We start from the raw sequence: 23,973 nt of genomic DNA, 5'->3' as shown, positions 1-23,973 counted from the left end.
GCTATTTATTACGTACTGGCTATTATGAACAAATAAGGAAAGCAAATATTTTGAAAAAAAGATATAGCTTTGCGATACGACAAAAATACAATTTCTTGAAAATACTAACCATTTCTGTTACACAAACATTCCCTTAGGCTTATTATTAACTATTATGTAAGTTTGATCTTAACTATTAAGCCTGGTAGGAAAGTTTTAGCAATGAATTCATTTTCCTTTTCTTTCTTTCTTTCTCTATCTCTGTCTGCCTATCTGTCTGTCTCTCTCTCGCCTTCTCACATTTTTTTCTTCTTCTTCCCTTATCATTATGGTACCAAAGTTATAAAAAAATGAAAATAATCATTCAGTAGTGTTTATCTGAATTGTATTTATTTAATGTTGGTCATTATATAATTAATTAACTTGGCAACCGAGTGTAAAATTTTACAGAAATGCGCACAAAGATTGTTGAAATGTTTGAAGAAATACAAGTATATAGAATATCAATAGTTCTATATAGTATAGTAGAGATAGGGAAACATAACATTTTCTTAACGTTTTATAAGAAGAACGAACTCGAAGCCGGTTGAAGAACAAGGTAATCGATAGATTCCTTATTAAGTGGCTTTATTAAATGTGAGCACGCCGTCTCGGGTACATAAGCCTGGGAAGCTCCGTTTACCAACTACAGCTCACGGTACAGCGAATGTCAGCCGGTGATGGGTGGGCGCGAATTAGCACGATTAAGATGCTATCGCATCCGAGCGGACAGGAGAACGATGCGAAGCCGAAGAGGGAGGAGGTCGGGTTGTTCAACCTCAAAGTAACTAGCAAGTGGAACGGCTGTGGCGCAGCTCCGTATGGGATATCTATAGGGGTATTCGGTGAGTTCGTGTTGCCCGGGATTACTGAAATACAGGAACGGCAAGCGAAGCTGGCTCCGGCTTTGGCTACGGCTTCAGCTTCGGCTTCGCCGGTCAGCTCTGATGCTGAGTTACGTTCTACTCTATATCCCTCGGACCTATTACACACGCAGTACGTTCACATAAATATACCGCGAAATTCTGCTGCATCCAATATCAATCTTGCTTACGAGAATTCGTCAAACCTACGCCTTTCCATCCTCTTTCAGTAGTCGCTACTGCATCTTTGTTATCTAGGTCACTCGTTTCTAGATAAACCTGTTATCAACAATGACAACTGCATCTTATGGGATGATATTTTTTCACGAAGAAAAGAATAGCATTATATATCGGAAGAATTATTATACCTACAGCAAAATATTATGATAAATCTTCAGTGGGAATTCCCTCTACTAAATTGGACTATCACGGCAAATTTGTATTCAGGCCAACCAAGCCGTTTAAATGTAGTTTTACTTTAGAATCACCTTAATGATAAAAAGTTCTTTCTTATTGTTTGAATTCCTTCGATATTTCTCCTTCGTGAGGAAGAGGACGATTTGTTACTTAATTAGAGTAGTTTGCAAACTAAAACTCTACTAAATTTCTCGAATATGACATCGACCAATTGGTAGACTAATGACAAGGCGTCATTAAGATAGAGGAAAAGTGCATTGATAATTTCTTTGCATATCTCTTTTACGATAAAGTTCCTTTAAACTTCCTCGCGTACTTGCTAATCTTAATTCAAAGTATTTATAACGTCTAATAACGTAATTTATGTTGGAACAATTATTGTAGTAATTATTGTATATATTGCCACATGTGCAACAATTTGCGAATATATTTAAACATTTACAACTTTTGGCAAGTAAAACGTGTATATTAAATTAAAGTTTTCAAAACGATACGATGATATCCACGACAAAGAGGTTGGACGAGTTTCAAGACCGTATCATAACAATTAGAAATGCTTATTCAATGCTTTTTATTAATATACAAGCAGAAAAATATTAGAATGCATAGAGACAAATGACATGTATAGACATATAATGGATCTTCATAGGAAATATGATGATATAATAATGATAAAGTCACTTAAGCTCAACTGAGACATCGTTTAGTCTGTTTCCTTATTATATGTAATTGCGTGCAGTTATTTATTGCAATTTCAAGTTTCACACGTGATATTGTATTTCGCTTATTAAATGATCGAATACTTTCGTAAACCGCTAAAAGTAATACAATAAATTATACATTAAACTAAACCTAACGTAATACGTTAAAGCAAATCTAATTTTAATACAGTAAATGTAATACGATATATAATATGTATAAGCTGTGTGTGGATAATTGTTTAAAAAATTGAATTCTTAAAAATAGTTTCTCAGCATTATTATTTACGCTACAAATAAGGAATATTTTTCTACCACGAATAAAAATTTCTGGAGTTAATGTGAAAAAGTAGAAGCCTTTTAGAATCCTACTATTTATCTTTCTTCTTATAACGTAGGAAGTTTAATATCGATCAACTGGATAACAATTGGAAACAAAAGTATAATTCGATCGACAATCCTTATAATTATTGTAATTGAACATTTTTACACGAGATATGGAATTTTAATGTTTGAATTATATTTCAAGCTTTCAAAGTTAGAGATCCAACTCTTCCAAACCTAGTGACCTTTTGATCTTATACTAAGCTCTTTTACACATCCTATTGCTGTTAAAACAGATTTATCCGCTTCTTTCAGATTCCTAATACACGGGAGAGCAGTACCGACTGCTTGAAGTTTCCTTGTTATATCTTAGGCTAGAATTGATAAAAATGAAAATTTTCAGAATGAGTTTACGCTACAAACGGAATTTAATAGGAGGAGGGAAATTAATTTTGCGAAATACAATAATAAGATCTGGTAGTTTGCAAGGATAGAAATATTGTAATTCATAAGAAACAAAAATTGCCGTTCGGTACAGATCAATTATTTAATTAATAGATATCTTAAACGATTAATAATGTTGAAAAGGAGACGTTTAGATGTTAGAACACACCCCAGTTGTTAGTAATTTTATCCAAGTTTTATTTTTAAAAATAGCGCAAGTAAAATAATTAATGTTTCCTTAGTCTGTGCATTCGACATGTGGCCAGTCTTCACATTCGTCGTTTTTGAAACATTCAAAGCCTCAGCGGTTGTCTCTTTGTCATTTTGTTGTCAAAAAGAAGCTTTAAAACCGCATTCATTTTCTCCTCTGTCAAGTTTTTATTTTCTTTACGTTCCTTTTTCCTGCTTTGGAAATTCATACATTTTTTCTGCGGGAAAAAGTAGAAGAAAGATTAAACAGACCAAAGTTTCTTAAAGTAATGGACGACAAACATGTAGAAACATTTCAGATTATAATGTGTCTACTATACAAAGAAAACTGTAAAACTGAGGCTGGTAATTACACTTGATAGACTAGATATACATTATAGAAAAGAACCATTTAATTAGCCGAAAAACAAAATATCAGGTTTAGAAAATAACTTTTAACGCTCGTTAAAATATCAACGCATAACGTGTCAGTGCAGCGACGACAATGAAATAAACAATTGAAAACGAATACATATAGCATAAATACATAAATACATAAATTGAAAATGAATAAACATTGTAAACGATAGAGGTATTGTTACATTCATTTATTTATTCAAAGAAAAGTGCTGATATCTGATGAAAAAAGCCAGAACTAACTTTGGTCAGTTTGTATGTCAATCGATACTGTATCGGTGCATATACATATGTATGTCAAGATCGACGCTACATTTCCAACTTTGAAGCAGCTTCTTGACTTGCATCGGATTCTTTTATGTATATTTCAATGCCTTAACAGCTCCTTGACTACGCGCTGATACCCGCAAATTTTCATTCCAGCAGCATCTTGATCTCGTGTCCGTTACGTTCATAAAGTTTCATTCTCTTGCAACTCTTTAATAACGCATAAAATTCGTTCTCGTGATCAGTATTCCTAACAGGAATAACCATATTTCTTCAAAAAATATTTATATGTTGAGCCATATCGCCGTGTTGTTCATTGTTCTAGCCAGAAGCGTCTGAGTTATTCTTTGAGAAGCTTATATATATGTCGGGTTGGCGTTAAGATTAGGGTTAGGGTTAGGGGCGTGAAACGAATCCCCATTTGGATTAGACGTTATCGTTATGCAATAGAGGAGATATTTACTAGTGTAAATACGATTATGATAGAATTTGACAAGTAATCGCGATAATTAGATACTCGAGAAGCTAATGACAATGATCCTAGGTTCAATAACGAATCCGCGGTCAACGGGACGATAGATGTACGTTCTCACAAAGTCCAAGTCTGACAAAACGTAAAGTATTCACTGATCGTAAAGACGGTACTCTTTTCGTCGATGAGATCGCACGAGAGAATGACTCTCCGTTCCGATGATGCCACCGAAGAAAAACTATATGGGGTGTGTCTAAGGACACGAGATCCTCGGATTCGTCGAAAAAAGCCTTCGTTCGGAAGATGAGGGAAATTGGCGTTGCTGTTAATTGGCAAATCTCCATATCAGTGGTTAGAAAAAGATGCTAGCAGCCCTTGAGGGAAAGTTGCTAGCGGGAGGCGTCGTTCGTGGAAAAATAGACTTCTCCTATCTTCCCGTAGTTGAAACAAAGACTGTTTGTCTGTTTGAAGGACTTTAGTTAACTAAATCTTAAGATTTATAACGGGTCCTCAGGCTAGCTAAACATATACTGTGGAAATGCGTTGATATCTGGCAATCATCTTACCCGAAGGATAGAGTCTGCGAATCTGACGAGCCACGGGACAGAAACCGTTGGAATGTTTACTGTTACGTGCCGCTACGACTATTTCTTTTAAGGAGAGCTATAGAATTACTCCATACCTTTATTAGACAAAACGTTCATCCCTTGACCGCGGCTACGTTCGGCGACTGGTTGTCGCCTCGAGCCCAAGCTCACTATCGCAAGTTTCGAACAATTACAATTTGACTAGATGACTACAATTGTTTAATTACAGCTATGGTAGAATCTAGATTACAATGCTGAATCTAGATTACAATGGGATTTTCCCAAAATTCCAAAGGGAAGGTTCCGATGTTCTTTCATCTCCGACATATATTATATTATTGTTTAATAATAATACAATAATACGGACATCGATATTTCTGCGCAATGTGTTATGCAACTTTTTGCATGAATTGATATTAGGATTGCTATTAGGATATATTTTGTGATAATCGATATAGTACTATAACTTTGATAGATGTATAAAAATGTGTAGTCAAACGGTGTTTTCATCTTCTAGTAAAGTGTTGACTATGACCGCAATAACAAGATATTGGCAGATAAGTTTCGACGTAGTTTGTTACTAAACAAGCAACGTTAAAGTAATAATGTTAATAGGATAGTAACATTTAAAATATCGCCACTTTAATTCTTTGAGCTATAAAATTATGGAATATATGTGCATTAAATATGTATTATATATATACGAGTACATATAAACGAACATGTGTACAGGGTGTCACATTTCAATTTTCCTGCACTACTCATTATTCGAAAAAATGTTTCACATAGAACTTGTTTTATTATATTTGTGGGAAGGGGGCATTTTATAACAAGCAAAAATTTCATCTAGTGGCAGGTACCTCCGAGACTTCAAAGTGATTTTTATTTGTTAAATGGAGGTGAATATTTTTATTCTGAAAGGCGTCTTCAAGATTTGACTTACTGGAATAACGATCGCATTGATTCGGATATAAACATGAATCGAAATCGCACTAATGATGTGATTTATCGTTATTCTTCCTTACAAAGGGAAGATAATTCGCTGATACGTAGACAGATATCCTGAATTTGTGCTACAGTTGCCTCGAAGGAATCAGTGTTATTACAAACAGCATTAGGTGCGCTTCCATTCGGTAACGAATTAATCTACGATCGCTCATTATACGCCTAATGAAATTGTCGATATGCTTGTGTTTCTGGGAGAATGTGAGGAATTTCGGAGAATTAGTTGTCACTTTCAAGGAAATGGAGCTATCATTTAGGGGTTGAGTAAATAATTGTAAATGGTGGACGTTCATGGTCGCCTTTTGAATACAGAAAATGAGGAATAGTTTCTAAACGTTCAACAAAATAACGAAGTAAATCATTAACGGCAATAAATGATCTTCAACGACTCTGGAATACCAAAATGTTATATGAATTCGTTACGGAATGGACCACAAATATGTAGTCTGAACAAAAATATTTAGTTTCATTTAAAAAAGCAAATATCAACTTAAAATCTGCAAGACACGTACACCAAGATAAGACTCGCGACCATCACAAGATATCCTGTTTGAAACCAAATGAGTTTTACCGGATATATCTTTTGGAAATGTGTACATTACACTTAATTCGGAATGCGCGCGAAAACTTGAGAAATGGCACATGTATGCCTTCTTCTGCTACAATCCTATCCCAACAATACAAGCGCTTTTTGATCGCCACCACCTGTGGCGCAAGATGCTAAGCTGAAATGTAATTCTGTGCGATGTTACTATTTGCATTCTGACAAACATCATGGCGTTTCTTCTATGTTATAATTTAACACGTTCAAGCCGGCACGTATTTTCATGCGCACTTTCTTCAATAACATTTGCATTTTATTTCAATTTTCGTTAAATTACGTCTTTATAAATTAAAATTGGAAACATAAATGGCGTAAATGACTGATGGGTTACGCCGCCGGATAGAAGTGCAGATTGTGGTCCACCGGTGAGTCACGGCGGTTTGAACGTATTAAAATTTATTAACGATCATTTGCCATGAATTGACCGCTACTATCTGATTTCAAATACTTGGAGCGTAAGAATGGAACGCAAAGAAGCAAAATGATCTACAAAATTTGCTATTCCGGTAGCTCGTGCTTGGGCCTCGTTACGAAGAAACAATTACATGCCACTTATCACAATAATTGGTCGTTGCTGGATCAAAGCTAATTTTCAGAAACGCCATAAGGAACTGCGATAGTTGTATCAATCATCAGCTCGTTATCGTAATCCTGTTTAATTTAAGTAAAACTATCCGGTTAATTCGGCATATAGCGTATAGACGACATTTGTTCAACACCGAACAGATAACGGCATGCAACAAGTTTAAAAAGTAAAAGTTAATCTAAATATAATCACTGGATGAATTCGTATTCCGTAGTAGTGGAACAGTATTCCAAGCGAACAATCATTTGCAAAAGCTGATAATTTAATTAGAAGAAGAGAAACAGAATGTGTCACTCAATAATTCAGGCTTCCAAGTGTTAAAATTTGTGATTAATAATCCGATAATTGCATGAACCATCGATCCACTGACCTAATCTTGTCTAATTTAACTAAAACTACTTGCACAAGATTGTACCACCGACACTTGTCCAACAACGAACAGATCACGGTATGTAACAAGTTCAAACAGTAGCAATTACATTGCGAGGATTTCAACAATCTACTGAAAACAATTTTATGACAATAAAGTAAAAAATATGGAAACTTTATTTTTCTCATTTTTATCCGCGTGTCATTGCCGAAACAGATGATAAGTAACAACGGAAACTGTTTCGAGCGAGCAGTTTTATGTAAAAGTGGGAGTAGCTCGTACCCATTTAAAGAGACAAGATCGTTCAACACGTTCACTGCGGCAGTTTTTTCAAGGACTTGCCAACTTGCAGTGCGGGGCAACAATGTCCCGTAGCAATTTTAATTAAATGCCCACGTTGTGCTTTTCTATTTGGCAGTACAAGACTACCGTAAGCCCGTACTCATTTCGATACATGTTACGTATTGTACTTTCGTATTTAAAAGATTTATCAAATGTATTAAACTATAATGAAATATATGACGTTTATTTCGATTCAATAATAGATGTAGTATAAAGTGACCATCCGTTGATAACGAGGAGCATGTTCCATTGTTAGCAGTACGAGACAATTAAGCCCCGCAGAGTTTTTCTCTAATTTATGTTACTTTACTCTGCAAAGATTCAATTAGTGTTTATTTCGTTGAGAATTATTAGCTTCGCAAATGGGGCAAGTGCGATGGAAAAGTGATCGCCCAGGAGGTAGGTTCGTTACGAGACCTATGTGCCCCATACCGCAATGAACTTGTTAAAAGGACAAATTCGTTTAAAGGGACAAATTCGTGCTTACTAGGTGTGCGGCTACGCGAAATTACGTTATCGGATGGGCTTGGAAAAATTCGGGCGGTCTGATACTTTACGGGTAGTCTGGTGCGTTTCAGATAACCCGATAGTTTTGGTCCAATTCGGAAATCTCCCCTTCTCTCTCTCTCTCTCTCTCTCTTCTTCCTCTTCTTTTTCTTCTTCTTCTTCTGTCACGTCGCGTCGGTCCGAAGTTGTCGGGCTCGAGGTCGAACGCACCTAGCAAGCACGAATTTATCCCTTTAAACGAATCTGACCTTTTTACTATTGCTCCAATTATGATAGAACATAGTGCAAGGTCGTCACTAATGCAATGTGTCGTACACGAAAATGTCTTGAAAATAATAGACGTCATATGGAATATTTCTTGTAAAATAATAAAAGTCTGAAGCAAATATAAGATGGTCAATTTTTTACTTTCCTTCAAATCATCGTAAAATTTAAGATTGTTTCAAAAATGAAACTTTTTATTAGCTACGATTACACGACGATAAACGTACGACATTAATATTGGAAAATCATCGGTGGAATAATATTGGAAACTCGAAAAAATGACCTTGAAGAGAAACAAAACATGAATTATAGAACTCATCATCGCAAACTAAAGAACCTTCCCTCGTATACCTTTTTATACCTGCGAAAGTAACGAAGATATTAAAGTGGACAAGGTGAACACCCTAGATGCCAACCATAAAAATGGAAGTGTCCAGATACTTTTGAGTCACGGTATATGAGATCTATATTACGAACATATAGGTTGACTCGACTTTATGCCGTGTGTATGTACTTATGGACGTACGTACATAGCATATACGTAATCCCTCCGATAACTGGACCCGTGAATGGATCGAATCCGCGCCATCATGACACAGTCGTCAAAATTACATTTCGACGTATTAATAAATTGCCGCATTCAAAAACATAGTTGTATTCTCATTATATGGAAATTATATTAGATTAATGAGCGCATTCGTGACAACGTTCTATAAAGATTGGCTAAGCAAATACTCGAATCAATAGTAATTAATGTCAATTGCCATTGCAAAAGTAATTATTTAGAATGTTTATGAAATACATAGGTCAATAAAACGGATAGTGTCAGAAAATTAAGAAAATAGCATTCTTCTTTTATGTATTTGTGTAATATAAATTTGAGTCAAGCTTCCGATCGTATTACGATTTTATAGAACCATCCGCTAAAAGTAACTAATTTTTCTGAATAATTTTTCCGAGCAATGCTGTATCCCAGTAAAACTATGGCAAATCTTTCGTATTTCTACTCTGGTCATACACTCTCCGCCAAAAGAACTTTTACCGAGAAGAATTCTTGTATATTAAATGTCTGTTTATGGTGGACTGGGTAAATGGGATCATCTAAATATATTGCTGTATAACAAGAATGATCTTTCAAATCTTTCCAAGGAAAATCTCCAGTTCACAAGTTGACGGTAAGAACCGTGAAACTTCGAATGAATTGACTGTATGTGCGATGCTTTTGGTTGACGACAAAACGACGAAAAAGGATTTGAATGCATCCTTTGAATGAATCCTTTGTTTTCGAGAAATTAATCGAGAAATTATATTCTTGGTACATGATAAATAAAAATAATCAAAAATTTATTAAAATAAATTGTAAAAATTTAATGTCGACAGAAAACACGATATTAATGTTACAAGAATTTATAAAGTATGGAAACGCTTATTAATTTCTCGAAAACAAAAGACCACACACTCAAACCATCAGCTAAATCTGCATTCGAGATCCAGGAAGAATTTTTTAACAAGGACCCAGTTACCAGGAATCTCGATTGTCGAGACCAAGTTGTACTAAACAGACATAAAGTTGGTCACATCAGATTCACAGTTGTATATCTAATCTGAAAATCTAACCCACCAATTTGCGACATCTACGATTGTCAAATTAGTGTCAAGTACACCCTCCTAAATTGCTCTCGCAGCAAATGCTAAGCCAACTCCTTTCTGAAAAGCATATCGTTATTTAGCAAAATCTAGCAAGTAAATCTCTCTCTGCTCACATTGTCGTCACTAATAATCACATAGGTGTAGTTATTGTGACGTTAAAACGTATAAAAAAAAAAAAAAAAAAAAAAAAAAAAAAAAAAAAAAAAAAAAAAAAAAAAAAAAAAAAAAAAGAATTGTTTTTCTTAATGTGATTATTTTACAAGACTTCAAGATTATCCATATTTATTTAAATGGGACCGTATATTTTTTTTCTAGAAATTAATCCACGTCTTTTTCCTTTTAGACGTGTGACGTACGTATAAAATCTTATACAATATAATAGACAATATAATATAATTTGTTACATTTGATTTGTTATATTTGTTAAACTCGTTATATTTGAAATTTCTCATATTATAGATCCTAAAATAAAAAGAATATGAAACGCGAGAAGGGAAAATTACGTCCATTGTAAAATATAACGGAGAACTAGATTAAATTTGGCGAAGCACGAATTCGACTAGACTGGTATTGGATTTGCTTCATCGATATCATGGGCCACTGGATGTACATTATCCAATTTATGCAACCACCTTCAAACGACATAATAGAGATACAATAGGTATAAAACATAATTTTATTCTTATCTAAAACAATGACCCATAACACCATGCTCATAATATGAGTATATGTACTTTAACGAACGTTAGCCATAAATGAAATGTAATATTTATGGGATTATGTGATGCGAAGAATCCAATCTCATTCTATTTAGAAAATATTCGGGAAAGTAGATAAAAATTGCAAATACTAAATTAACAAATAGACTCATTTAATTTCATTACAATTTAATTTCATTACATTTTATTACAAACGGAAAAGGAGAGATCTGTATATATTTCTGCTAATATGTGCATATTTATCTGCATATATATAACATTATAATAAAGGGAACTTCATCTTCTTTCACGAACCGTATATCAAATATTTTCGAAAATATGTTCAAATTAATTATTTTGTGAAAATTAATTAGTAAATAAATGTGTACAAAATGTTCGCTTGCTACAACTAAACGAATTTAAAATATTGTACGAAGGAAAATATTTAATCCTTTTAGAATTTGAAGAAAATATGACTTTACCAGCACATTTGTATACTTGCTGCAAACAGAAATATGCACTAGTATTCCCTAACAGCGAATTAAAATATACGTAAGTTGAAACGTTTGGTACTCAATTTCGGTTATTCGTTGCTTTTGGAAAGTTGAGCGACCGCCATAGCGGAAAAAGCCAATCATCAGAATTTATTAAATCTGTCAGTGCTTTTTTAGCATTTAACAAGTAGAAATTCATACACTTAGTCCCCTTTTTACCCTCTTCTCGCACATCATAAAATACTCGATGTCTGTAAAAGTACACAGAAATGAATCTTCCACACAATCGAAGATATTCGTTATTCAACAAGTTGAACGGTTAAGCGATAAGTATTTACTTGAAATCTTTCACATTTTTGCTTCTTCCGTTCTATTTATTCTTTTCTTACTTTTCCTTTCTGTTCTCTATTTTAACTTTCACTCTGTTTCTATGTTTCAAATCTCACTCTCTCTCAGCTTCTTTCATACTCTTGACACAGTATAACTTTTACTTTTCGCTTTATTCTTATGTTCAGGGTAATTGACATACCTGGATTTTAAAACACGACGCTAAAACACGAGAAAATTAATAGATATTCCTATGTTAGTTATACAAAAGTTTAAACATGTGGAAGTGACGATAAAAAAATAAAAAAATAATCAAATGCGGTGAGTTGAGGAAATTTGTAAAGAAATGTCAAAAGTATTACTCTGAACAAAAAGTATTTATTTAAATAAAAGGACATACAAACAGATATCTTCCAGTTTTTAAACTTACATTATTATATTATTATTTTATTATCTTTGCAGTCCCAAAGAAAACAGCGAATACATTGGATCCATTTTTCGCTATTATTGTCTCTTGTAATTGCCACCACAAAATAAATATAATTTACATCGACATCAGTAGCAGCATCATTGATATGTTCCATAACGTGTATACTCAACGTGTTCCACGTTCGACAGATAAATTTCGACAGATAAATAATAATAATTATACTAAGAAGAAAATAAATTTAACAGCGAATTTATTTTGAAAACAACCAACTCAAAAACAAACATGTTTAACGATAAATCGTGCAAAAGTAATATTTTGTAACATTTTTATACGCTTGTCCTATAAAATTGTTATACGCTTTTAAATACAACAAACAACTGCATTCAACGGTAGATTTCCAAGTTAAACTCATTCGAATATACTAATCTTTCGCTTTGACAGTTTACGCTGTTGTCGATTGATTTTGTTAGTTACTTGCGTAGCATGATGCCTATTCGATGTTCATGTTATACATCTCCAATCTCTTCGCCTGTTTGCATACTTGTTACTTTTCCGATATTTAGATTTGACACTTTCGCTTTGTCCGGTGAATTTCGTACCTTCTTTTGAATATTTATGAGCCTGAACACACACACACACACACACACACACACACGGTGTTTTTTATTCCCGCAACTTAACGTAACTTGCAGACTTTCGTTAGATACATGAAATAATACAATTTAGTTATTGCTGAATAGGCTTATTCTTTCGGCGTGTTCAACGCAGCAAAAATGACACAAATCATGGCTCTTGTTTTAATATGAACAAAATTAATTTAAAAATATTTTCAAAAGAAAACCGAAATAAAAAGGAATTAGATTGAATGAATTTTGTGATTTGTGAAAAGCATTGCGATTGAACGCATCTCAACGCTTCTCAACACCTGCAAAACATCTGCTTATCAAGTGTTTCAGGTTACTTCAATTATACAAGTAGCTACGTTATTGCAATTAGTGACCGACGATTGAATTCTTGCAATCACTATGTTGGATTAACGAAGAGTATTTGAGAAGCCGAATCATGTTAAAATAGATTTTTTCTATGAATTGTAGAAAAGATAGAGAATTTATGTAAGGAGTGACGTTGATAATGTTAAAGGTGAAGAATTGCATTCACAACTGAAAGAAAAAGCCAGATCTATATTTTTATTATACAATTATTATAAGAATGAATCTTACAAATTGATTTATTCCCAAAAATAGCGCGTCTGTATAAAATGATTACTGTTGATGATAATAAATCTTTTGTTACGAGCCGAGGCTGCGAGCGAGGCGAGAGACCGGCGAGGGTATTTTATGCAAATGTGTTAGCAAGTAGATGAACGAGCCTGACGCGATGTCAAGAAGCTGCTAGGATTACGGTTTGCGAGGAGAAACTAAATGCCAATTCAGGGGCCCTGTGAAATGGAATCACGCGCGAACGAGTCACGCTCAAAGTAAGGAGCCGCGAGAGATTGAAACTTGGTGAACGAACCCGATGCGAAATTGGGGGTGACTGGGAAAAACGTCACAGACGAACTCGGTGCGAAATCGGGCAGTTAACTAGAAAATTAGCGCGATTGCCAGATGATTCCATTAATTCAGTGATAACATGACGCCACAGTACCCCCGCTGCCGCACTACAGCTACGTGCCTAATGTCACCTGATATGAATTTCGTCCCATGTCTTTGAGCGTTGCGTCTACAAAGTTGTCCCTCCACCGCCTACAGTGTGAATCACGACGTCACTGGTCCACCAACTGTACTACTTCTCTTGCTATTAGAAGGATTTGTTCCCTTAATTCCCTCAATCTGGAAACGTTGGTGCTATTACACAAATGAATCCGACACGAAGCCGGCGAGCTGTTGGCAGGTTGCAGATAATAGAGACGAACTTGATGCGAATTCAGAAAGTTGTAGGTAATCGACAGACTCGAACGTGTCCTATGTGCACGTGCAACTATGTTTGTGAAGGAACTCTATCTTGAATATTAGGTCCGAAATAATTAAACTCGAATTTATACAAAAATACAAATCAATCAAATGGACAAAATACAAATGAAAAAATTGCAATCAAGAGCTTATTACAAGCGTGTATGTGTCGCGGATAAATGAACATAACAGTATACTACTTCAGTGTACATGCTTGGCTTTGATGCAGTCAAATGCCAATGCGGTCTGTAAGAATAGCTTCGAAGTAGTGGCCAATAGAATTTGTACCGACTCTAGGATTCTACTTCACTGACTTCATCGTCCACTATACGCGTTTACATATGGAAAAAATAATAAAGTTTCGGAGAAACAATACCCCGGAAATTTCTCGGTCATCCAGCTCGATCCAATTCTCGAATATTCAGTTCGACCACGGCTGCTTCTCGCATTGCTTGCGTAAGGGATGTTTCAATAAAAGGAATTTCAGGAGTGCGATGGAGAAAGATATTCTTCGTCCATAACAGAATGTACAAGCTCAATTATCCGAACTAACTGCATTTTTAATTTTAATTGCATTCTATATAAAACATTATAATTTATTATATATTACACGCATTGCATTTATACGTTTCGATCACCTCTGATCTGCGAATCTTTCTGACTTTATCGTCTTTATCGTGTTTCCCAAAACTTTACGCTTCCGTCCCTTAATGCCATAAACTGCCTAGTCTAGTCAGTATTTCGTGTCTCTCGTGAATTTATAAAACGGTACATTTACACGTCGATTATGATATTGGCGTACAGCATAAAGATCAACCGGCAATGATATGTCGACAATACAGACAATACACTAACTTGTATCTCACAGTCATCTACGATATTTGATTAGTAGCGAAACAACGTGGGAGTGCAAAAGATGTAAAGTTGCGTTACATGTATCAATATGCTTCGAAATGTACTACACGATTCAAGATTATTGAATTTTTGTAAACTTTATCAGGACGTTAATAATTTAAAATATGTGCTTATTTACAAATTGTAACAAAAATGTTGCTGATTTATTATTCACTTCGACATGATAGATCTTTCTTGTTCAATCATCAATTGGTGGTAATTATTTATCAAACATCTTGCAACATAAAATTAGTTGTACCTCAAAAGACACGTGAGATTTGCACAACTTTGAACGCTCAGGCAAATGGCTCGACGTTCGTTGTTGGTTATGGGACGCGTTATTCCAACTAAAGAGCCTATTTGAATAAAACCATATCAAAAGCACATAAATATAAAAAGATACCATTTAGAAAAACAAAAGACTATGTATAAGACTTGAAGTGGGTTACCCTGTATATGTGTATATCAAGTCATCCATTTAATTTAAAAGCGCGCATGAGAACTTGGAAAATGGCAACATCTGATCACATATACACCCACTACTGCAATTATATGTACGCCATTTATGAGCTGTTGCTAGAATCAAAGTTGTACAAGTTGTAAAAGAGCGCAGAGCGATCTTGGTCGCCGCTCTCTGTGGCGCAAGCTGCTGCTTGTCTGAAAAATAATTATGCACAACGTCGTTATTCTCATTCTTACAAACAGCGTGGCTCTTTTTGTACTTTATGCAGCATTTTTCGTAAATTACATTGTAACTTGAAATTTGCTAACGCTCACTTTTTACAAATTGACGAATATGTCGAGTGCGAGGATGAGAAACAAGGCAGCAAATAAGATACAAAGCGCCTCGTAGAATTCACGTTTATACAGTTGTGTCGAGGATCGTTCAGTTAGCTCAGGTGATAGCGTTTTATGTGCCTAGATCTCGGTATTCTAGCACGGCCATAAATAGCGATCGCAACGGTACGAGGTAAACGAGCGAAATGGGCAGCAACGTATTATTCCTTACGGTAGCTGATCGTTACTCGAACGAAGCAAATCTCCAGAAAAGCTATAAAAAATCTCGGGAGACTGTATCAACCGTCGGTCCATTAACCTAATCCTGCTTAATTTAACTAAGCCTATTCGCACAAGGTTAATTAGATGTGCGAGGTATCGCCGACGGTTTTCCAACGACGAACAGCTCGCGAAAACTAGTACGAAACAGGTTTGAAGAATAGAAATTAATTTTCCTTGGTTATAGTCGCTAGGAAGACGAATAGAACGAAGCATAATTAAATGACCTTTAGTCATCTTTGAAAATGAAACGAATATTTTTGGATTGTGACTGCATTATTTATTTTCGATGTTTCGTTCAAAATATATTTTTCCAAAAACATGCTGCTGGAATGAATCGCGTAATTTTGGCCACAAACTGTTTTAACGCGTTGTTGCATTTTTTTGGAACAGCAAACGCACACTGATAGACAATATCTTTCGATGTTTCCCGCGGGAAAATATTTAACGTGTCCAAATCTGATGAACGTGGGGAACAAGCAACGTGACCATTTCGATTAATCCAACGAGGATTAATTAATTATCTCGAAATCAGTTGGATCGGTAAAGTATCGAATGCACATCGTAGAACAGAGAACTTCAACCATAATATAGAGAGATAAATAGCGTATAGAATAGAATTCGCTTATAGACGAAGCGGAATAATATATTTTACGCTAGCCTCTTTACAGCAATACAATAATTAACTAACATTCTCTAAAATAATTTATTTTCTCCCAGACAATTCCTTCTACGGCTATCATACACTTTACGATATGATAAAACTTCAAGTTTAATTATCCGGACTCTCCTTACTTGACTATCTTATTCTCGCTCAAACTTTTACCATTGTAAATCAGTCGAATGCAACGTGGTCCATAAAAGTCTTTTGTGCTCTTTATGACATTAATTAGCACCACGCTAGATTTCTATATTTTTCTCTGCCCCGCTTGCAGCTTTCGTTCTGATTGTTGAAATGACAATTACCGTAGAGTACATTGAACACGTTTATGATATTTTTTACAATAATATATCGGAATACTACATTTTGCACATACTAGGAGCAAATTATGCATTCCGAAATCGATGAATACGCGATAGGAAACAAATACAAATAATATAAAAATAAACGCAAATTGACTAACATTTAGCGAAAAGTGTTATCACAGGATTTTAAATTTTTGATATAAAGTAAATGTTTCGAATTGAGTGGTTCACCTCAATAACACGCGATTTGAAAAAAGAAGATTGTTCTAAAATATGACAAAAACAAATTTTTATCTTGAAATTTCGCGAGCATTAGCTCTTCAGTCTGGACGATTACCGATAAACTGACATAGATACGTAGAGGTAAACACATATTAAATGTTTCCATAGAGGAAAACGCATGTGAGTTTGATGATATGTTCCCTTGTTAGAGGAACACGAAACTTCGCTTACCTTATGGACCTGATTGTTAACAAAGTGAATATGTAGTACACCGGAGATCCTCCTCTGTCCGACAGATTGCCTGTGTATCATGTTTTAAGGATTTATGATACGTCTGTCGCTATGACTATCGAGTATATGTACTTACAAGGGCAAAGCACTAGCAGCTGACACGACCTACAGAGATACAGTCTCTGCATTCATAAAATGATTCTTAGCAGAATATCTGGCAAAGAATTGAAGTTATTGAAACAATCTTAAAATTGTACGTTTATAATAGCAACTTGTTGCTCTTGGTCACCTACACTCCCCTTTTTACTCTATGTCTTTGTAGTAAATTTTGAATAATTTTTCGATTTTGATGTAAGATACATGAAATCGCCAACACTGAGTTTCCGTCTTTTATGTTAGAATTGTTCGTATGTCGAGGCTTTTCCACGTTTTATATTGGAAAAAATATTTAAAAAACGACGCGATAAATGCAATAGCAAATACAAGACGTCTAATAATGGTTTATTTAGACATTTTAATGGTTGAATTAGCCGAAAGAAGAAAGTTTAGAAAGCGTGCTATCTCCTTGTGGCACCAATTTTCAAGTATTTTGTTATATACTTAAATAACAAGATTTTGTTGTTCAGCTTTTTATAGTAATAGATTGTACTGCGCGTCAAGAATTATTCAGTATCAAAACCGAATACATTTAGTTAGTATAGAAAGTTTTATTTTTTTATTTCTGAGATCGCAGATGTTCTTTCTCACAACTAAAAGTACAGTCTCGTCTAATTCGATTTTATTATCAAAATTTATGCTATTTTATGAAGCAAGCTTTTGATTTTACGAATAATGTCGATTTAGAGAATTTTTCCAGGCCGGGAGGAAAAATTTTTAAATAAATATTTAACCAGTTATAAATAATAGTATGTGCAAATACTGTTTTATTTTATTATGTAAATATAGTTTTGAATATCACTGGATGTATCCTCGTAAATGGAAAAATGTAAAATGTATGTTAAAGTTTGAATACTGTACCGAAGAATGTATTTGTAAGCTGTAAATATCTATACATTTTTACTTGTGTATGCGTGGCTACGCTCTACAGTTATGGGCATTAAGTACTTCCTAACCTCAGCACGTATTTTTATGCTTTTTGAGCTTAATTTTTAGCGATTTTGTTCTACTATAGCGCTTATTGCTTTCATGTGAAGCACGCGCTGCAGTAAATCAGTATTTCCTCTATTTCCAAAAGGCTTTCAGGAGATCATGTTCGCATTCACTTAAACAATGTAGTGTAAAAAGTTTCGTATCTCTCTTACCTCGTTTGAAATTGCTATTTATATAAAGATAGATGTTACGAGTACGGGACTAAAAGATATTCGAGTCAACGAATTATTTAACAAATTTGACTTGCATAGATGTGTCAATGTGTAATTAAAATCGATGTTGTTTTATATGTAAATCTTTCCAATGAAATTTATAGTAACACGTGATTAAGTACTTTACATAATCGTTTCTATGCAAACGACAAGTTGGACTCTGTGTACTTTATAACATCAACCGAAACTTAGATAACCAAGCACACAATTTTCTTAAGAGTAATTGTTAATATATTACAAAATTTTGAGAAACAAGCTCCTGTAGTTTTGTAATGATCTGTGGACCAAGGTCGAAATCTCCAAGAAATTTCACGTTATTGTTAATGAGTTTATTCTTATGTCGAGATACAAATTGCCTTCTCTTGAATCTCCTCCGGGAAAGGTACGCTCTTCAACGAATTGAAGGAATGTTCGTGACGTGCATTACCCACTATGACATGAAAGTTGTGTTTTGATAAATTAATTAAGTAATTATAATTGTAACAGTATATAACAGTAACCAGTATGTTGCTCAGCAATGGAAAGTGGATTTGAGATTACTGACAGTTCACATATAATTATGTTGTAGTTACTACAATGAACGTCAGGAATATTTAACAAGTCTGGCTCGTTTTAATTATTAAGCAAGCAACAACTGACACTAGACAAAATTTTCGGAATTATCAAATTATTAAATTTATCCTATGAATTATTAAACACACGACGTACAATAACAAACAACTCTTGTTCGTGCCTCTTTGTCCACAAACAGACGCGGACAGGCGTAGCTGCTCGTGCATTTCGTACGACGCTAAGAAGAAAAAGAGAAAGCCAATATGAGAGAGAGATAATTAAAACCAAGACTCATAATGGTTGCTGCTCGCTTGGCGTTATGCTACTCACACACGCGATCTCATATACTCGCTATATTATCGTGCAACGGAGATTTACAATATCTATTCGCGAATTCAATTTGCGAACGCTCACATTCACACTACCCGAAATCCATAGTCGAGGTTTGTAGAAGCTCGTCGCAAGACCGCAGATTCCGGGCTATTGCCTTACTACGGAAATCTGTCAGAGGCGAGACTTATCCGAAACGCGAGCAACTCGAAGCGGGAGGAGTTGTACGGTCTTACTTGCGAATCTGAATTCGCATCCCTCACTGGCTGGCTTGGACTTGGCTTTCTCGAAAATTGCAAGTCTCGTCGGGCTTCGTCCACGGTGTAGCAGCACCCACCAAGTTGCTGATTTTCCACGCTCGTAACCGACGTGGCGAGGACAGGATGGACGACGGTACGTTCAGTATACCCCATTACGCTCATGTATTACGCCATTCGAGGCACACGTGCAAAAATGTGCTTATTTCAGTCTATAGGAGGTGAAATCGCAACGCTGCTCTCAATGCCTCCAAAGTGGCGGAGGTATGGTCCTGATTACGATCATCCCATGTGAGATCGGAGGTTTCCGCCACGAGATGGCCGTCAAAATATAGACCGCACGTGATATAGCTATTCGAGGCGATAATGGGGAATAAAAATAGTGCACAGACAGAAAATATTCGAGCAAACTCGCATCTTTTGCTTGTCGGACGAGTGCCTTGCCAATTAAGCCAGACTGTCGGCGAGTATTTCTTGCAAACTCTTCAGGTTCACAATGGCTGTCGCCCATAGTACTATGGGTATGAAATTCTATCTCCGCGTGGAAATATTTCTGCATTTTTCGAAGGAAATTAAATCGTCCAGGGAACGATCTTTTTCGTGTCTGTTGAAAGCGTACTTAGTCTGTCCTTTCACGATCGTTATTCCTAGTATTTTGTACTAATATCGCATATTAAGTTTGCCTCAAGAAGACTGTACTGTACTTACTTTAATTTGCGCTTCCACTTCATTGCAATATTTACGAGTTGGTGTTGTAGGTAATGCAAATAAGCAGGTGATCGCTATCGTGCGAATTGATCACATATTTTCCAGTCGATAGTGGGTGTCTCGCTTGAGGAGCAAAGTGAATCTTTCAGTTTTTACAGCTTGATCACCTTTGAAATTTGATTCTGGTAAGACTTTGGCATAAAACACATCCGCATTCCATATGAGATGCAAGAATTTAGAATATGTTACTCGGATAACCAATCCGACGAACATACATTCAAATATTATTTGGTTTCGCACCATGATCTTTTTTTAATAGACAGTGCTAGGGTCGTGCAGAAAGTAACAACCGTTTTGCAATAACAACAATATAAACGCACTTTGGAAAGTTTTCTCTATTTCTAACTTTAGTGTATATCCGCAGTTATTTTTCAATACAACCACCAACCCGATTTGAACGCCAGTCGTAATGTTATACGAGTTTTTATATACCTTTGTGATACACTTCCGCCGCCAGTTCACACAACCATCGTCTCACGCACTCCTTTAATTTATCGTTTTTTGCGAAGCAATAAATACGGTAGATAATAGATTTATCGTTTCTTGTGGGAACAAGAAACTCCAAGTTTTGTAAAAGGGGCGGTAACCTGGCTTCTATCATTTGCAGTAAAGTCGGAGACACGTTTTTCAGCTCCTTCGATTCGGAATCGAATTCTTTCATAACTTTATTACCGTGAACTGCTGTAATCCGGTGGTGAATTCCTTTTAGAAGAATGTTTTCAGCGTTCGAAGAGCGTAAAACCGTCATCCTTGGGATTTTCAATTCTCCATTTCATCTCCATTTCAATGCAATGCGCGTGATGCAACGATAATATTGAATATTCTGATACATGGCCTTTTTTTATAAGTAAGATAGTACTTTCTGGATGACCCTCGTATTTTAATCTCTTATTTTGGTTGAATTTTGTACGGAGCTGTTTCTCCTCGTGGCAGAGTTTGACACCAATTACGCGTAAACGATACAGCACTGCAATATGTGGCGGATAATACTATTCTCTATGCAGGCACATTACAATGAAGTTTTTGATAATTAAATTATCATTTTTCTTAATAATATGATGCATATACTTTAAGTTCAATAATTTACTTTAATAATTAATAATACATTTGAGTGTGACATATTTTAACCCTTTCGCTACGGCAATGTGCTCCGTCGGAGTGACACCGCTGTACGGGCCACCGTGCCGCTGGAATAGCGGTGCTGAACGGAGCACTGCGACGGAAGTGTGCATATGTTGCGCGTAGGTAAACTGGTGTTTGGACTTTTGGTGCAGCCTCATCATTATTCGGATCGTACGATTCTTTAAGTGTTATACAACAACATATTTGGAGATTTTGCAATTATTATCAATAAAAATATATTTAAAAATTAAAAATTACACTTTACATTAACCAATTAAAATTCTCAATAATTTAATTCACAGTGATATATTTCGAAGCAGGGGATGACACACAATCCCACATTACAGTTTTCACATTCATACGCAGTTTCGCATCTTTTGTCGTTCGCATGGCAAACGACACACCTTCTTCTTGGTTTTTTTCCTACCGATCTATAAGCCGACGGAAAATGTCGTTCCGTTAATCTCAGTTCGAATTCGAATTGAAATCTTGCCATAAATATCGGTTGTTTCATCTTATGTTTATACAGACAATAAGCGTTCCAGACGCAAATGTCCATCAAATGAAAGAAAAATTCCCGGTACCACTTCGAAGATTCCCGTGTCGAGTTCATAGTGCTTATGACCATGTCAGCTTTATCCACTGCACCCATTGAATTGTTGTAGTCTAACACGCATACAGGTTTCTGGATAACTCTTTCTCCTCCGTGCCTGATTACAGCTTTAAATTCTGCTGTATGCATTGTAGAAAGCATATACACTTCTTTCTTATCCATCCATTTTAAGTCTAATAAGTTATCGGATGATTTGAATGCTGCCTCTCCCTTTTTTAATCGTTTGTCAATTTTGGGCATTCCTTTCCTCTTTTTTATTACGGTCCCGCACGCGTTTGTATCATTATTATGTAAAAACTTAAATAAAGCGAGACTCGCATACCAATTATCCACGTAAATGGTATGATCCTTTCCTAGATGCGACTTCATAAGGGTTTCTACTATTACTCCAGATTTTTCAATATCGGGATTGTCACTATTCACCATGGTAGGTGATCCGGCATGAATTATTAAATCTTTTATTAATTATTTTTATTAATTTTATTAATGAATTATTAAATCTAAACAGATTTTATACCAAATCTGTTTCTCTTTGATGGTATGTATTGCTTAAAAGAAAGCCGCCCTTTATACAAAAGCAGACTTTCGTCAATGCATAGCCGTTGGTAAGGCTGAAATGATTCATTAAATGCTTTTCGTAATATTTCAACGACGTTTCGTATTTTGTACAAACGATCATTAGTGCGACCAACATCATCGGTGAAATGTAGCAGTAATTTGAAATAACGGTCTCTCCTCATTAATTCTCCAAAAATATCGCTACGCAGAAGTTTATCTTTACTCCAATACTCTGTTAATAATAACTTCTTGTTGCGTGTCGGCAATAATGACACAGCAAAAAAACAATATAATTCGGCTGATCCAGTTCCATCTGACATATTTACGTTATTATTATTCTTTCGAGATCAATATCGATTAATTTCCCTTGCAATCAACTCTACGAGCTCTTCCGAAAATAAAAGTTGAAAAAAGTCTAAGATTTTTGCTGATCTATTAATATTTCTTTTAATTCCTGAATCCACTACCGCAAACTTATATATTTTGAGGACGAATGTTTTTAACGTCATACTTCAGAGTTATTGTCATGGTTTCAATCTGTTCAGCTTCTGATTCAGAAGTACTATATATAGCTCTTCTATTTCTGTGTCGTATTACGTTAATTTGATTTTCATTATCTGAATCACTGCCTGAATCAGTTAAGTCATTAGAGGATGGAATTCTTTTCGAGTTTCTCTGCGACATTCTAATAAGGGAGGTACAAAAAGATTTTATAAAACAAACTAAACAAAGCTCCAAGTAAAATTTTCAAATAAATGTTGCAAGCCTTGAAAACTTAACAGCTGCTATCCAATTTCTTCTAATGATTTAAGGAAGATTTCTCGTTACGTTGTACTATTGTACGATACAAACACTTTACTCTTAAATAGAATACAGAAGAAACTTGTTTCGACAAACAGAATATATATATTTCGCGTTCAAAATATACCTTTACTATGATTAATTCAAGAAAGCTGAATATTAGCCACTGACAGCTTGAAGAAGACTGGGGAGTGATTCTTGCCCCGATTGTTCCAAAATGTTGAGGTCTTTTGATGTATAAACAGAGAAACTCGTGGATAAATTGTAAGGAAGAAAATATATTTTAATACAAAAGTGTAATTATAAGTAAGAATACA

The 23,973-nt window shown here is 35.1% G+C and overlaps 2 protein-coding genes across 6 annotated transcripts in view; one reads left to right on the top strand and one right to left on the bottom strand.

Moving 5' to 3' along the window:
• The window catches only part of LOC126926341 (piggyBac transposable element-derived protein 4-like), a 29,173-nt gene extending 6,450 nt beyond the window's left edge, over nucleotides 1-22,723 (bottom strand). The window contains exon 1 of the mRNA XM_050742644.1: nucleotides 22,030-22,723. Coding sequence (XP_050598601.1) covers nucleotides 22,030-22,723 — 694 coding nt within the window. The remainder of the gene's footprint in view (nucleotides 1-22,029) is intronic.
• Nucleotides 1-23,973, top strand: part of LOC126926078 (lachesin-like) — a 549,080-nt gene that overhangs the window by 334,747 nt on the left and 190,360 nt on the right. The gene's annotated exons all lie outside the window — the stretch shown is intronic.

This window comes from Bombus affinis, chromosome 17 (assembly GCF_024516045.1).
Source record: "Bombus affinis isolate iyBomAffi1 chromosome 17, iyBomAffi1.2, whole genome shotgun sequence".
Taxonomy (NCBI): domain Eukaryota; kingdom Metazoa; phylum Arthropoda; class Insecta; order Hymenoptera; family Apidae; genus Bombus; species Bombus affinis.
Note: the sequence above shows the minus strand (reverse complement) of the source record. Positions and strands in the feature narration are given on the sequence as shown.